At 24.4% G+C, this 16620-nt stretch overlaps 1 protein-coding gene across 1 annotated transcript in view; it reads right to left on the bottom strand.

The window, feature by feature from the left end:
• Positions 1-2244: 2244 nt before the first annotated feature.
• LOC117168100 (heat shock 70 kDa protein cognate 5-like) overlaps positions 2245-16620 on the bottom strand; it is a 33590-nt gene continuing 19214 nt past the window's right edge. Inside the window, exons 8-11 of the mRNA XM_033353477.1 lie at positions 12007-12303; positions 6816-7003; positions 6587-6727; positions 2245-2790 (exon numbers count right to left, since the gene is read on the bottom strand). Of these exons, the coding sequence (XP_033209368.1) occupies positions 2698-2790; positions 6587-6727; positions 6816-7003; positions 12007-12303 (719 nt within the window). The 3' untranslated portion in view covers positions 2245-2697. The remainder of the gene's footprint in view (positions 2791-6586; positions 6728-6815; positions 7004-12006; positions 12304-16620) is intronic.

Below are 16620 nucleotides of genomic sequence, written 5' to 3'. Positions count from 1 at the left end.
CAGAGGTAAACTTTTTCGGCTGATAATTTTATTATTTTGTTCAAAATCCAATTATTTTATTAAAAAGTCATCTTGTTTGATCAAACGTTGATCTGGTTTGAAAAAAATATTTTTTTGTTGTTGAAAATATATCTAAGGTTGAAAATTAAACTATTTCATTGCAAATGAGCTTTTTTGCCGTGAATTCAACTGTTTTGCCGAATATTCGTCTTTTCTTGTCAAAAATTCCAAAATTTGGTTAAAATTTTGTTTCTTTCTTGCCTTAAAAAACCTTTCTCAGTTGAAACTTGATCTATTTCTCTAGAAATTTCAACTATTTGGTTCAAAATTCAACTCTTCTGTACAGAATTCGTCTTTTTGAATAAAAAATGCATCTTTTTTGATTGACATTAAAACGTTTTTGGTTAAAAATTAATCTGTTTTGGTTGAGTATTTAACTATTTTGTTAAAAATTAACTTTTTTGATGAAAATTCAACTGGTTGAAAATGTTTTTTTTTTTTGTTGAAAATTTAACTATTTGAATGCTAAAAATCGATATTTTAGCTTAAAAATTCAAATATTTTAAAGAAAATTCCTCATTTCGGTTTGAAATATTAACATTTTTTTTAGAAAATTTAGCGGTTTGGTTAAAAACAATGTTTTTTGATGAAAATTAATATTTTGGGGTTAAAAATTCAACTGTTTTGTAACCAAATCCTCTTTTGAAGTTGAAAATTCGAAATTTCGATTGAATTTTTTTCTTTCTTGACAAAAAAAGCTTTCTTGATTAGAAATTATTTCGTGGGACCTTTTTTTAAAAATGAAAATGCACCTTTTGATTTAAAAATTCATCTTTTCGTAGCAAAGTAAGGTTTTTTGTTTAAATTTCAAGAATTAAAAATTATAAGCAGTTGAAATTGAAAATTTGGGATTAAAACCATTTTTGGTTCGTAAACTGTAAATATAAATTATAATGATTTTTTAAATTAAGCTGTGCATTAGGAAATAACAAATGAATTATAATTAAATTGATTTCACAAGACGATTCGGATCAGTTCGGAATTTAAGAATTTTCAGATTTTAATGTTAAAAATTAAACCGTTTCAATTGGACAATCTTAGTAGTTAACAAATGTGAACGCCCGATTGAAACTTTATAAACTATTTTCACTTTTTAAATAACTTCAAAATAATATATTTATTATTATTAATCAATTATTGCATTCAAGTTCAAAATATTTTTTCAGTCTGAAATTGAAAATTTCTTAATTAAGAAAAACATAAATTGGTTAATATTTAGAAATATTTGACTGTTCATCTAAAATGAGTAATAATAAATAAAATATTCCAAACTAAAAAAAAACTGAACAATTTTTCTATTTGAAAACTTTTAGTTTGTAAGTAAAATTGTTGAATGATAATGTATAAATAAATATTGAACAACTATTATTCTTTAAAAAAAATCGAGTAAGTCGAAGAGATATTTCAAAGTTCTGAAAAGATAAAAAATTAATGTAAAATTTGAAATTATTCCAAATAATTTAAACTAAGTGTCCATCTACGTATACCGACAAAATCCGACTATTCATATAAAAATTTCTGTGAAACTAGCTCAGGATGGCCTAATTTAAAACAAAATATAGTTTTTTGTGTAGATTTCAAACAAAAAAATTGGAAGTTTTTTAAGAATAGTGAAAGGCTTCAAAAGAATAAAAAATATTTTCTTAAGATTCCCAGGAAAATTGAAAATGAGTTTTTATTTTGAGAAATTAATTTAAAAAATATTTAACAAGATACCCAAAATTGTCAAAAATGAATCTGGAAGATTATAAGGAAATACTTTTGGAAAAATTCAAATAATTTTTTAAAAAGTTTAGACGTTCTGGAAAAAAAGTTTTTAAATAATTAAAAATATTAAATAATGTAAAACAACATGTATATTTTTTAAGATTTTGAAACTTTTTAAGGATTTTTATACTATTTAAAATCAAAATAATTTAACCTTTAATTTAAGAAGTTTTCATTTTTGAAAAAAATGTAACAGCTCAATGTCTAGTGTTTCTTGCTTAACATTTCTTAAAATGATTTGCAGCTCAGTTTTTATTTCAAATTGACCGTAAACATATTTTCGAATCGGGAAATTTTTGGTAAAAAATTCATCTGTTCATGAAAAAAAGTAGTCTAAATTCCCCTGTTTTCAGAATATTTTGGGCTGTAAAGTCTGTTTTTGGAAGTTTGAGAGGATTTCCAAAAAATACGTAATTCTGAGAAATGAAAAAAATGTTAAACGTTTTATTGAACAAAAATACGACTGGCGTATTATGCGTCAAATAAAAAATATCGTCGTCACCGGAGTAACACTAACAGTAATTTATTTACAAGTCATCATTTCGATATTTCTACCACGCACACTTCAGACTCTCCTTTGAAATGATTTTCTCTTTCATGCATTCACACCCACGATTCGGTGTAGTCGCATAAATAAAATCTGAGTGTAAAAAGTCTAAGTCTCAGAAATTTGCGACCATCACAAATTCAATTCTCGTTTGTAACTTTGCACCCACGAGTTAAACGCGCACTTTAAAAATTTTGAATACTATTTTAGTTAATACTAGCCTTCAAATTATTGATTGAATTCGTCCACTCGGTGGCAAATGCAAAAAAAAATGCAGCTACGCTGATGTGAAGGTTTGCCTTAATAAATAGCAAGACTGCGCCTTAATTCTTCTCTTCCTTCTTCTCCTTAGTTTCGCCCTCGGCTTCCTGCTGCGAACTTTGACTTTGATTTTGTCCTTCGCGCTCTGCTGCCATCTGGAAAAAATTTAATTTTTCGTTTGTTGCCTTATTTAAAATGTTTCAGTTAACAAAGCGAGATCACTTTTGAAATCTGGTGTACAAAGCCTGCAGGAAATATTTGAATTTTTAAATGTTTAAAATTTTTGTGAAATCTTTGATATTTTAAAAAATGTCGGCAAACTTTCAGAAATCTTTAAGAAGCTTTAGAATCTGTGAAATCTTTTTATATCTTTAAAAAGCCTCAATCATAATATACATATACATTTGGCAGTGGCTTATAATTTCGTGGAATAAAGAAATGAAAAAATAATCTTCGTGAAAATCTTAAATACCTATGAAATCTTTATAAATTTGGTAAATGCTTTTTAAAAAATCCTAAATTTTGAAATTTTTGAATTCTTTGAAAAATATTTGTGAAATTTTTCGAAAAATCGTGAAATATTTTAAAACCTTTGATGTTTTTGAAAACTTTGATTATTTTTTAGAACCTAAAATCTTTCTGAAATATTTTGAAATTTTAAATATATTTTTTAAATCTGTAAAATTGTATAAAATTCTTTAAAATGTTTTAAATCGTCTCAAATCTTAGTGAAATTTTCTGAAATATTTTTTAATCTTTGGAATCTTTGTGAAAATCTTTTAAAAATATATTTTATTGGACCCGTTATTCGCCTTCGGCGGTGGGCTATAATTTCGTGAAATAAACAAATAAAAAAAATCTTCAAATTCTTTGTGAAACCAATATGAAATCTTCATGATGCATGTAAACTCTTTAAATAAAAATTTAATTTTTGAAATGTCTGAATTCTTTTATCAAATCTCTGTGAAAATTTTAAGAAAACCGTACAATCTTTTAAAATCTTTGATATTTTTTAAATCTTTGTGAAACCATTTTATATTTTTGTTAATCTTTGTGAAATCTTAAAAATTATATTTTCCTGAGACAGTTATTCACCTTTGGCAGTAGTATATAATTTCGTGAAATAAAGAAATTAAAAAAATAATAATCTTCGTGAAAATCTTAAATTTCGGAAAACCGTGAAATATTTCAAAACCTTTCATATTTTTGAAATCTTTGTAAATTTGTTTAAAACCAATATCTTTGCTAAATCCTTTGAAATTTTTTTTAAATGTTTGTGAAATTTGTATAAAATCCTTTTAAATGTTTTAAATCTTTGTGAAATCTTCAAGAAGTATATTTTGCTGAACCCAGTGTTCACCTTTGGCAGTAGCCTATAATTTAATAAAATAAACAAATTAAAAAATTATCTTCGAAACATCTAAGAAATCTTGGAATTCTTTGTGAAACCTATGAAATCTTCATAAATTTGGTAAATGCTTTTTAAAAAATCATAAATTTTGAAATTTATGAAGTATTTGAGAAATCTTTGTGAAATATTTCGGAAAACCGTGAAATATCTTAAAACCTTTGATATTTTTGAAAACCGTGTATTTTTCAGAATCTAAAATCTTTCTGAAATCGTTTGCCATTTTTAAATCTGTGAAATTGGTTAAAATCCTTTAAAATATTTCAAATCGTCTCACATCTTTGTGAAATCTTTAATAAGTATATTTTATTAAATCCGTTGTTCGCTTTTGGCAGTGGCTGATAATTTCGTGAAATAAACAAATAAAAATAGTCTTCGTGAAAATCTTGGAATTCTTTGTGAAAACTATGAAATCTTCATAAATCTGGTATATATATATTTTTAATTGTAATTTTGGAAACGTTTTCATTCTTTGAAAAATCTTTGTGAAATTTTTCGGAAAACCGTAAAATATTTAAAAACCTTTCATATTTTTGAAATTTTTTATATATATATATTTTTTTAAATCTTTGTGAAATTTGTTGAAATTGTATAAAATACTTTTAAATGCTTTAAATATTTGTGGACTTTTTAAAAAGTATATTTTCTTGAGTCCGTTATTCACCTTTGGCAGTGGTCTATAATTTCGTGAAATAAAGAAATGAAAAAATAATCTTCGTAAAGATCTTAAATCTTCGTAAAATCTTTCAAACATCTTTAAAATATTGGAATTCTTTGCAAAACCTATGAAATCTTCATAAATTTCGTAAATGTTCTTTAAAAAATCCTAATTTTCGAAATATTTCAATTCTTTGGAAAATCTTTGTGAAATTTTTCGGAAAACTATGAAATATTTTAAAACCTTTTATATTTTTGAAAACTGTGCATTTTTTAGAAACTAAAATCTTTGTGAAATCTTTAACAAATATTTTATTTTTCCTAATATTCACCTTTGGCAGTGGTGTATAATTTCGTGAAATAAACAATTAAAAAAGTCTTCGTGAAATCTATGAAACCTTCATAAATCTGGTAAATATTTTTTTTTGAAATGTTTAAATTCTTTGAGAAATCTCTGTACAATTTTTCGGAAAGCAGTAAATTATTTAAAAACCTTTGATATTTATTGAATCTTTGTGAATTTTGTTGAAACTAAGAGCTTTGTAAAATCCTTAAAAATATTTGATATATTTTTTTTAATATAAGTAAAATTTGTTGAAATTGTATAAAATCCTTTAAAATGTTTTAAATCGTCTAAAATCTTTGTGAAATCTTCTGAAATCTTTGTTATATATCTTTAAATCTTTGTGAAATCTTTGAAAAGTATATTTTATTTAACGCGTTGTTCGCCATTGGCAGTGGGCTATAATTTCGTGAAATAAACAAATTTAAAAAAAGTCTTCGTGAAAATTTAAAATCTTTATGAAATGTTTCAAATAGCTTGATAATCTTCGAATTCTTTGTGAAATTGTTTGAAATCTTCTGAAATCTTCAAAATGTTTGCAATCTTTGTAAATCTTTGAAATCTTACAAAATACTTATCGTGAAATCATTTTTAATCTTTGTGAAATCTTTAAAGGGTATATTTTATTGAGCCCGTTAGTGGTCTTTGGATGGAGGATATGATTTTATCAAATAAACAAATGAAAAATAAAATTTATGAAATCTTTAGAATCTTGGAATTATTCGTAAAATGTTTAGAAATCTTGCAAAATCTTTGAAACGTTTAAAATCTTTAAACTGTGAAATCTTTTAAACTTTTTACGAAATTATTGCTATTTTCAAAAATTCTTGTTGAAATGTTTTTGAAAACTTTGTGAAATTTTCCTAAAAACCATGACATCTTGATAAATTTTTGATATTTTTGAAGTATTTTGTGATTCTTTTTTTAAACGCAAATCTTTCTGAAATCTTTTTTATTTATTTTTTTTTTGAAATTGTCTAAAATAGTTTAATCTTTGAAATCTGATATCTTGTAAAATCTTTGAAATGTTTGCAATTTTTTAGAAAACTTTTTGAAACTTTCCTAAAATCCGTGAAAAATTTTTTAATCTTTGATATTTTTGAAGTATTTTGTAAATTTTATTGAACCGGAAACCTTTTAAAATCTTTCTAAAATCATTGAAATCTAGTAAAATTTTTCAAAAATTTGAAACCTTTATGAAATTTTTTTCAAATAGACTAAAACCTTTTAAAATCTGTTAAACCTTCTGAAATCTTTCTGAAATCTTCTGAAATAATTTTAAAGTTTTTAAATCGTTCTGAAATTGTTTAGAAAACTTTGTGACATTTTTCTGAAAATCATTAGATCTTTTAGAATCTTTGAAATTGTCTGAAATCTTAGAACTGTTTGAAATCTATTGCAATTTTGTACAATATTTGAATCCTTTTGAATCACAAATCGTTCTGAAATCTTGCTCAAATCTGATGTAAACTCAAAAAATGAGTGGTCAACCCCTCGTCGGAAATTATAAAATATAAAAGTTGTTTCAAAATAGGAGACGTACCTTTTTGTAGGCCATCTCGAACAATTTGAGACTTGCTTGTTGAAGTTCGTTCGTTTGCTTCTTAATATCTTCGGGATCGGTTTCGTCCTTCTTAGTTAAAGTTTCTCTCAATTTTGCAACCAGTTCTTTCAACTTGTCGCACTGGAAAAAAAGGAGAAATTTTCATTATATACAAAATAGAGGACAACTAATAGGCAAATTAAGAAGCACTTAGCTCCTGAAAAATTACCTCTTCCTGTGGCAATTGTGATTTGAACTCTTCCATCTTAGACTCAGTATCATGGACAATACCCTCCGCCTGATTCACAGCCTCTACTCTTTCCTTCTTCACCTTGTCTTCCTGGGCATACTGTTCGGCTTTTTTCACCATGTTCTCGATTTCGTCTTTGCTCAGACCACCGCTCGATTGAATCACAACTAATTTGAAAAAAAAAAAAATTAAAGTAAAGATCAATTCGACGTTAAATTCAGTGTTGTAGTCGATTCACGTTTATAAATCCTTTTAAAGAAAATTTATGAAGATAACGTATTGAATTCAATACGAAACGCTCAAAATTAAAGTAAAGAGTCGAGTTTTCCAAAAAATATTCAAAGATTTAACTACAAAAGTATATTTTTTTCAAATCAAAAAGACACACTTTTTCAGTAAGTTGAATTTTTAACAAAAAAGTTTCCAAAGGGATGAATTTTCAACAACATATTTGAATTTTCGACGAAAATTAGGACAATAAGACAGTTGAATTTTCCAAAAATAATTAGAAATTTTAATAAAATAGTTGACTTTCTAAAAAAAAAGAAGAAGATTAAAATTCAATCCAATATTTGAATTTTCGAGACCAAAATACCATTTTTTAGAAGACTGGTGAATTTTCATCAAAAAGTTTAATTTTCAACAAACAACAATAATTTTCTATACAAAAAGACAAATTTTCAACCAAATATATAAATTTTCTACCAAATAGTTAAATTTTTAACTTACACAATATACAGACTAAAAGATTAAATTGGATTTAAAATTAAATAGTTGAATTTTCACCTATAATTATAAAACCTCAATAAAAAATAATTTTGTTAGAAACTAGTTTAATTTCAAGTCAAATAATCGACTTTTCAACCAAAAATGATTAAATTTTCACCATGAAAGACGAATTTTCAACAAAATGCATGAATTTTTACAAAAACACACGAATTTTCAACGCAAGAGTTGAACTTTTAACTAAAAAGATAAATTTTTAACAAAATAGTTACATTTTTAAATAAAAATATCAACTTTTAACCGAAAATGGAATAGTTTCATTATCAGGTTAAACAATTTCATTTCAAAAAAACATGAAAAGTATTTTTATCGAAATAATTAAATTTTCAACCAAAGAGATAAACCGTCAACTTGAACAAAAAATGAATTTTGTAAGATTCGAATTTTAAAAATTGGATGATTTAAGATCAAAAGGAATTTAAATTTTAGTATTAAAAATTTAAAGCGTTCAAAATTGAATATTAAAAAATTATAAACTTTTGAATTCTGAAAAACGTTCAAAATAAATAGTAATTTTAAATGAGAAACATTAAAAATAAAAAAATTATAATCCGGAAAGTTGAAACGAATGCGAACTTCATTTAAAATTAAAAAAGAAATTTAATGGCTTACAAATTAATAATTTTTAAATTTCTAATTATGCTTTCCAAAATCCAACCAATTCAATTTTAATTGCAAAATTAAAACCTAATTTGAAATTATTGATTTGATTCCAATTTTTGAAGTTGTATAATTTTATGATTTTGAATTCTAAATTACTTGATATTTACATAAAAAATTATCAAATTCAAAACTGACTACGAAATATTTTAATATGAAGTTTTGAAATATCTAATAGCGGAATTGTCCTGAAATTTTGAATATTTGAATTTAAAACTACAATATTGTTGAATTTAAAATTCGAAATCCCCCAAGATTAATCTAAAAATTAATGTATTAAAAAACTTTCTTTTCAAGGCCTCAAAAATTAAATCGTTTTAGAATTGTGCATTTAAAACTATAATTTAAAATTAAAATTATAGAAATTTTAAAAACGATAAATATATTATAATAAGTATCGCACAATATAAGTATCAAGCGATATTAAAAACGACTGGATAGATTTTTTTTACTAAAAAATGTGATTTCTATAAATAAAAATAATCACTCTCATTTTCACTGTTCAAAATTGCAGAATTTTAAATATTACGAGAAATATTGTTAACCTTTGAAATTTATTTTTTCTAAAAACATTGCAAATGATATGCTTTCTAAATGAAAAAAAATAAAGACTTGGAAAACGTGTAAAATGCTAAAAAAAATGTATCTGGATTACTTTTTTCTACACAATTCATAGATTAAGAAGCTGTTTAACTCGAAATTCAAGCTCATTTACCTTATTTAGCCGTTCGCTATTCGATTGGCTTTTGGTAATAAAAATTAATAAAAATCGGCAATATTATAATGATTTCTTACGCAAAAATTGCCTGCTCTTTCCGAATCTGAAGTCGGAATTTCAAAATTTTCATCACTAAATTAATATTGAAGTAGAAATACAATACATTTCTATTTAGATTAGAACATATCTATTTTTAAATTTAGTTAATTATACCATTCTTAGCGTTATCCAGAAAACACGACGTGAACGTCGGGATATGAAGGTTTCCTTTTTTGTTCTTATTTATGATTATTTAAAATTATTTATAGATTTTTAGTATTTGAAAAAGTATTTGAAAAATTTAGGCCACTTCTTTTTTTTATGACTAAATATATTCTCTTAATTTTGATTATATCAGAGCTAAACAAATTTCTTTTTAAAAGGTTGATTGTGATCAAACAAATTTAATTACAAATCTATATATTTAAATATAAAATAAATAAAATAGACACGTAAACAAGAGAATTCTACAAGTGCTTTCTTTAATCTTTTAGATTCAGAGTATGAAGGACCAGTCATCAAGAATTTTTTTAATGTTCCGAAAGTAAGAATTTTTAGCCCTTTAGATACCTGAGAATTTCTGAGAATCTCAGAATTTATTTTAATTACTAGAAAATTACATTTTTTCGTTAACTTTTCGGTTGAAAATTCAACTCTTTTTTTTGAAAGTCTGTCTATTTTATTTTTAAGTTTACTTGCTTTAGCAAAAATAAAATCTTTTTTTTGATAAAATTGAAACTTTTTGGTTAGAAATTATTTCGTAGAAAATTTACTTTTTGTTTAAAATTTATAATTTGGTGTTGAAAAATGAACTGAAATATTTTCTGGATGAAAGTTTCACTTACAAAAAATTTTTGTTTTTTATTACAAATTCATATGTTTTAGTACAAAATTGATCTTTTTTGGATAAAAAAGCAACTATTTGGTAGATAATTTCAATATTTTGTTAAAAATTAATCCTTTTTGGTTGAAAAAATGTTATCTTTTTCAATTTTTGATGTTACTGAGTTAACTGGAATCTTTTTTGTATGAAAACTCAACTTTTTTTTTGTAATAAAAAATTCTACTGCTTTAAGATAAATTTCATATTTTTGATAAAAATACAACTATTTGCTAGAGAATTCAACAATTTTGTTAAAGTCATTTTTTTGTGTAAAAATTCCTCTTTTTGGATTGAAAATTAAATTTTTTTGGTAGTAAATTATTTCTTCTTAAAAAATTCGTAGTTTGATCGAGAAAACTCGACTAAAATCTTTTTCGACAGAAAATTCAACTTTTTTTGTTGAAAATTTATCTATTTGATTTAAAACTTCATCTGTTATAGAAGAAATTTCATTTTTTGTATGAAAATGCAACTTTTTGGTTAAAAATCGTTCTTCTTTCCTTGATAATTCAACTAATTTGTTTAAAACATTTGGTTGAATCGCTTTGTTAAGAAAACATTTTTTTTTAAAGATTTATATTTCAAGTTGAAAAGTTATCTCGTTGGTTAAAAGTTTAATTATCTTGTTATAAATTAATATTTTTTAATTGAAAAATCAACTACTTGGGTCAAAATTAAACTACATTCTGAATTTTTTTTTTGTTGAAGTCTGGTTCAAAATTTAACTGTTTAGTGGAAAATACTTCTTTTTTTGTTTAGAATTCATTTTTTAAGATTGATATTTTTTAGTTAAAAATTCGCGTTTTCTTTTAAAAAAATTATTTCTTACTTTGAAATTTCCTTTTTTTGCGTAAAAATGCATCAGTTTCGTGTAAAATTAATTTTTTGTGGTGCAGTCATATTTTTTCTTTGAAAATTGAAGTTTTATAAAGAAAAATTGTCTTCTGGTTTGAAGTATCAATAATTTAGATAAACTTTTATTTTTTCTTTGAGTAAAAAATCTTTATCTGTTGGTAATTTGTCTTTTTGGCTTTAAAATTATTTTCTTTTGTTGCATAAATTTAATTCTTTTTTGATTAAAATATAAACTAAGACACTTTTTCAATGGTAATTTGTTTTTTTAGTTAGAATATTTAACTATTATATTAAAAATGCAATTAATTTGTTGAAAATTCCAGTATTTTCTTAAAGAATTATCTTTTAAAGTGGAAAAAACTTTTTTTTTGTTTTAAATAAATTAATATGTTTTGAAGATTTTTAATTTGCATATGAAACACTGTAATCCCTAAATACGTCTGAGTCACAAAATAATTGATATTCACCCGCTAATATAATCTGAACAATAAAATAATTGTTAAAAATCATAAATTCTTAAATTCTCCTCAATTCTGTCATATTCTCGGTTATATAACCTGAACTTAAATTCTCGGGAATTTAAGAATTCTATCCCTAGCTTTAAAAGCGGCGAAGTAATGTACTAAGGTAAAATATCCAACTCCATCAAATATTTCGGGACCTTGTAATGCATCCAATTCTTGGAAAAGCTTTCATAAAATAAAATTAAGAATTTGTAAAATTTTACTACAATTTTAAATTAAAATTTGATACCGAGAGCTTAAAATAATTTTATAATAATGTTTCAGTATTTGTTCAAAGTACAGTATATTGTTGAAAGTAATAAATATGCTTGTAATAATCATATATTGAAAAATTGATATTCATAAAGAATAAACTCAATGCAGGGTACCGAGAGAATAGTTTTCAATTAGCGAAATTTTTATATCTTTTTTGAGTGATATAAATTTAATAGTGCACAATTTAATAGTGCAATTCCGACTTCAGATTCGGAAAGAGCTGACAATTGTACGTAAGAAATCATTATAATATTGCCGATTTTTATTAATTTTTATTATCAAAAGCCAATCTAATATCGAACAGCTAAATAAGCTAGGATTTCGATTTAAACAGCTTCTTAATCTGTGAATTGTGTAGAAAAAAGTAATCCAGGCAGATTTTTTGTTGACATTTTTGTTCAACCTAAACATATATCTCGTAAAAATATCAACAACAACAAAAAAACTCACTCTGTTGTTCTTTTCCAGTTCCCTTGTCTCTGGCAGAAACGTGAACAATTCCGTTAGCGTCAATGTCGAAAGTAACTTCGACTTGTGGAACTCCTCTCGGTGCGGGAGGAATTCCAACAAGACTGAATTGTCCGAGGAGTTTGTTGTCGGTAGCCATTTCTCGTTCTCCTTGGTGAACTTTAATTTCGACTTGAGTTTGTCCGTCAGCAGCCGTTGAGAATACTTGACTCTTTTTCGTGGGTATAGTAGTGTTACGAGTAATCAGTCTAGTGAAAACTCCTCCCAAAGTTTCAATACCTGCAAACAAAGTTCCAATTACAATTTGAATTTCATTTTAAAAAAATATATCTCAGTCCGTCGGGAAATCCCCTAAAACAAATCAAACATTTTTACACAATTTTATGCTCTTTTTTTTACAAGGTTTCGGATTCATTTTTTTTAAATCATAAACATAAATGAAAGAAATAAGAAAACATGACGCATTGAAAGAGTGAATCCTAGACGATTTATTTGCTAATTTTTTAGATGAGAGTAAAGAAATTCTTAAAGATTCAATCGAGAAAAGAAACGCGAAATTTTCAATAAAAATAATGAATTTTCAACCAAGAAGATTCATTTTTTTTTTTATGAAAAAAAGACGAAATTTCAACCAAAAATCTGACTTTTCAACTAAATAGTTACATTTTCTACAAAAACTGATTAATTTTTAACCTGAAAGTTGAATTTTTAATAAAAGAGATAAATTTCATATGAAAAAGACAAATTTGCAACTGAGAGATATTTTTCAGTAAAAGAAGAAGACAAATTTTTTAACCAAATTGTGGATTTTTCAAGCCAAAAAGGCAAATTTTTTACATAACAGTTGAACTTTCAACAAAAAAGTTAATTTGGAATAAAATAGTTAATTTTTCAAATTCAGATGAATTTTCAAACAAAAAAAGAATTTTTTAAAGAGTTCAACCTTAAACTAAAAAGGATGAGTTTTTAAAAAATAGTTTAATTTTTAAAGAAATAATTTAATTTTTAACCAAATAATAAAATTTCGAACCAAGAAAGACAATTTTTTCAATAAAAAATTTAATCGTTGCTATTTCAATAAAAAAAAATCAACTCGAAATCCAAAACAGTTGAATTGAAATAAAAAGACGAATTTTTAACAAAATACAGGTTAATCGTCAATCAAAATAGATTAATTTTAAAGCAAACCTTAACAGTACTAAATTAAATTAGATTTGAAACGCTTTAATTTTTCTAAAATTTTAGTTGAAAATATATTTTCCACAGAATAGATCAATTTTTAACCAAACTGTTGAAATTTTAACCAAAACGGTTAATTTTCAATACAAAAAGACGAATTTTTAACCAAAAAAGATGAATTAAAAAATTTGTTGTATTTTCAACAAATAATTAAATTTTAACCAAATTTGAGTTAAGTTTCAAAACAAACAAGATTTTTCAGGTAAGAAAGAAGAAAAATCTCAACCAAATTGTTGAATTTTCAAGTCAAAAAGACGAAATTTTTACAAAATAGTAGAATTTTCAAACCGACAATATGAATTAAAAAAAAAAGTTCATTTTCAACCAAAGATTTGAATTTTCTACCAAAATAATTCAATTTTCAACATAAATAGAGGAATTTTCATTTAAAAAATTGAAATCACCACCAAAGTGGATTAATTTTTAACAAAAATGTAGCATTTTTAACCATAAACGAAGAACTTTTTACCAAATGAGATAAATTTTGAAATCAAAAAGGCGAATTTTCAACAGACTAGTGGAATTTTAACACCAAATGGCCTATTTTTCTTACAAAATAGAGAAATTTTTAACTAAAAACTATAAATTTTCAACAAAAAAGTTCACAACCAAGAATTTGACATTTTTACGGAAATAATTCAGTTTTGAATTTAGAAAAAGGTATTTTTATTTTTAAAAAATTGAATTCTCCATCAAAGGGAATTAATTTGAACCAAATGAAATGAATTTTCCATCTAAAAAGCCGATTTTTCTACCAAATAGTTCATTATAAACCAAACGAGGTGAATTTTCAAGTCAAAAAATGAATTTTCTACAAAATAGTTGAAATTTCAGACAAAAAGGTGAATTTTAAACTAAAATGAAAATAATTGATTTTCTACCAAAGAGATGAATTTTCAATCAAAGAAATTAATTTTTAATAAAAGAGTAACTTTCAACCAAGGAATAGTACTAGTTGATATTTTAACCAAAAATATTTTAATTTTTCATTAAAAAAAACAGTCGAATTCAACCAAAAAGACAACTTTTCAGCATGCGTTGGATTTTAATCCAAGAAAGCTTCTTCAGTGAAGAGAAAGAAAAAACTGAAAAAGAAATTGTTGAATTTTTAAGGAAAAAGATTAATATTTAACTCAAACAGCTGAATTTTAATTCAAAAAGATGAATATTTCAACAAAATACATCCAATTTTTAACCAGATACTTAAGTTTTCAACTGAAAACGATCAATTCAAGAAGAAAAATAGAATAATTCAATTATCAGTTAAGAAAATTAATTTCAAACAAATGAAAAACAAATTTTCAATAAAATAGTTAAATACTTTAATATAAAGCTGCTTTCACAAATTCCAGGGTGTTCCAGGTATACAAAAACTCCTGAAAAATGTCAGGTTTTCCCAATTTTCCGGGTAGCATTAGTATAATTTTTTTTCTTAAACATAGGAGCAAAATAGTTGCATCACAAAAAGACAATCTCAAAAAAATAGGGTCATTTTCTCACGCAATATCTTCTTCAATATCTTCTTTTCTCTTTTTAAGTTTAAGATTGAACATTTTCAAAATAAAAAAAAAATCTGCCTTATTTCGAATTTTTCGAAAATGTGCAAAAACATGTTTTTTGGATTGATTCTTTTTCGTGGAGTTTATAACGTTCCAAAATTGCAGAAAAAATCAAATCCCAAAAAACTGAAATCACGACAAATTTTTTTTTTCCGAAAAAGAAAAATGATAAAATGTTTCTTTGCTTTTAGCTGACTAAATTTCAGGGTCGACATATTCAATTGTTTTTTAATGTGTGCATATGACTCAATAAAAAAAACATGTTTTTGGATATTTACAACAACAAAAAAATGATTAAACAAGAAATGTATTTATAAATTTCATACTTTTTTATTATTCTGTATTAGTAAAAACTGTAAATATAACCAATTCGTCAAAATTTTTGAACCAAAAGCAAATATTTTGAATTTGAAATCGTTAAATTTTACTGATTTAATTTGTTTTCACATTTTTCGAGTTAGAATATTTATCATTGCAATTGATGAATTTGGAATATTCCATTTGTTAATTAGGTATTTAACTTTGTACATTTCAACCAAAAAGAATGTCTTTTTAACAAAATAGTTCAATTCTCTACCAAATAGTTGAATTTTTATCCAAGAAAGATGAAATTGGTAGTAGAACAGAGAAATTTTTCATGAAAAAAACGACAAACTTTTCTAATAAAAGTGAACTTTAATCCAGCAAACTTTTCAGTTCATTTTTCATCAAAATATAAATTTAAAAAAAAGTAAATTTTCTACGAAGCAGTTACATTTTCAACCAAACAGTGGAATTTTCAACCAACCAGGTGTATTTTTATATAATTAAATTTTCTACGAAATATTTACAATTGCAAGAAAAAAAAACAGAACTTTCAAACAAAAAGTATGACTTTTCAACAAAATTGTTGAATTTTTAAACAAACAGTTACAATTTTATTTTAAAAAGATGACACTTCTTCCAAAAAATATAAATTAAAAAAAAACCTTAAAAAATAGAAAAATTTGTATCCAAAAAAGATTCCAGTTCATTGTTCAACATCCAAATAAGGATTGTAAACAATGAGCTAATCTTCTGCTAAATAGTCGAATTTTTAGCCAAAAAGCATGACTGTTGAACAAGATTGTTAAATTTTAAAACAAACATTTGCTTGTTTGTCCAATAAAAATAAAAATTGTACTACAACAGGTGAATTTTGAAATTAAGAAGGCCAGTTAAAAAAAAAAGTTGCATTTTCATCGAAAAAAATTTGAATTGATTTTTTAACACAAAAATACGAATTTTAAATAAAAAGAAAATTTTCTGGGAAATAGATAAATTTTCAAACAAAACAGTTGCATTTTTATCCAAGAAAGATGCAATATTTCTTAGAATAAATATGAATTTTTATATAAAAAAGAAAAATTTTCAGAAAAAATAGTTTGCTTCCAAAAAAGATCTCAGTCGACTTATCGGCCACAAAATATGAATTTTAAACAAAAGGTTAAAGTTCTACGAAAACAGTTGAATTTTTAACCCAAACAGACGAATTTTTAACCAAACAGTAGAAATTGAAAACAAAAAGATTGTCTTTTCAAGAAAATTTATGTACGGTCCCTAAAAAGTGTTCACCTTCTATTACTTATCTAAAAGTACCATATATTTTATAAATATTCTGTTTCCAGTTTTTCACATTTTCAACATGCTTTAAAATGTTTCAGCATCAAAGCGGGAGGGTCAATAAGGCCGGTTTTTGGCCTAATTTATTTTTGGACCAAAAAATCTGAAAAAATCATGGTAGTATCTTATAAGTATCCCGAGTCGATTGCACGCTAAA

The sequence above is a fragment of the Belonocnema kinseyi genome, chromosome 2, assembly GCF_010883055.1.
Source record: "Belonocnema kinseyi isolate 2016_QV_RU_SX_M_011 chromosome 2, B_treatae_v1, whole genome shotgun sequence".
NCBI lineage: Eukaryota > Metazoa > Arthropoda > Insecta > Hymenoptera > Cynipidae > Belonocnema > Belonocnema kinseyi.
Note: the sequence above shows the minus strand (reverse complement) of the source record. Positions and strands in the feature narration are given on the sequence as shown.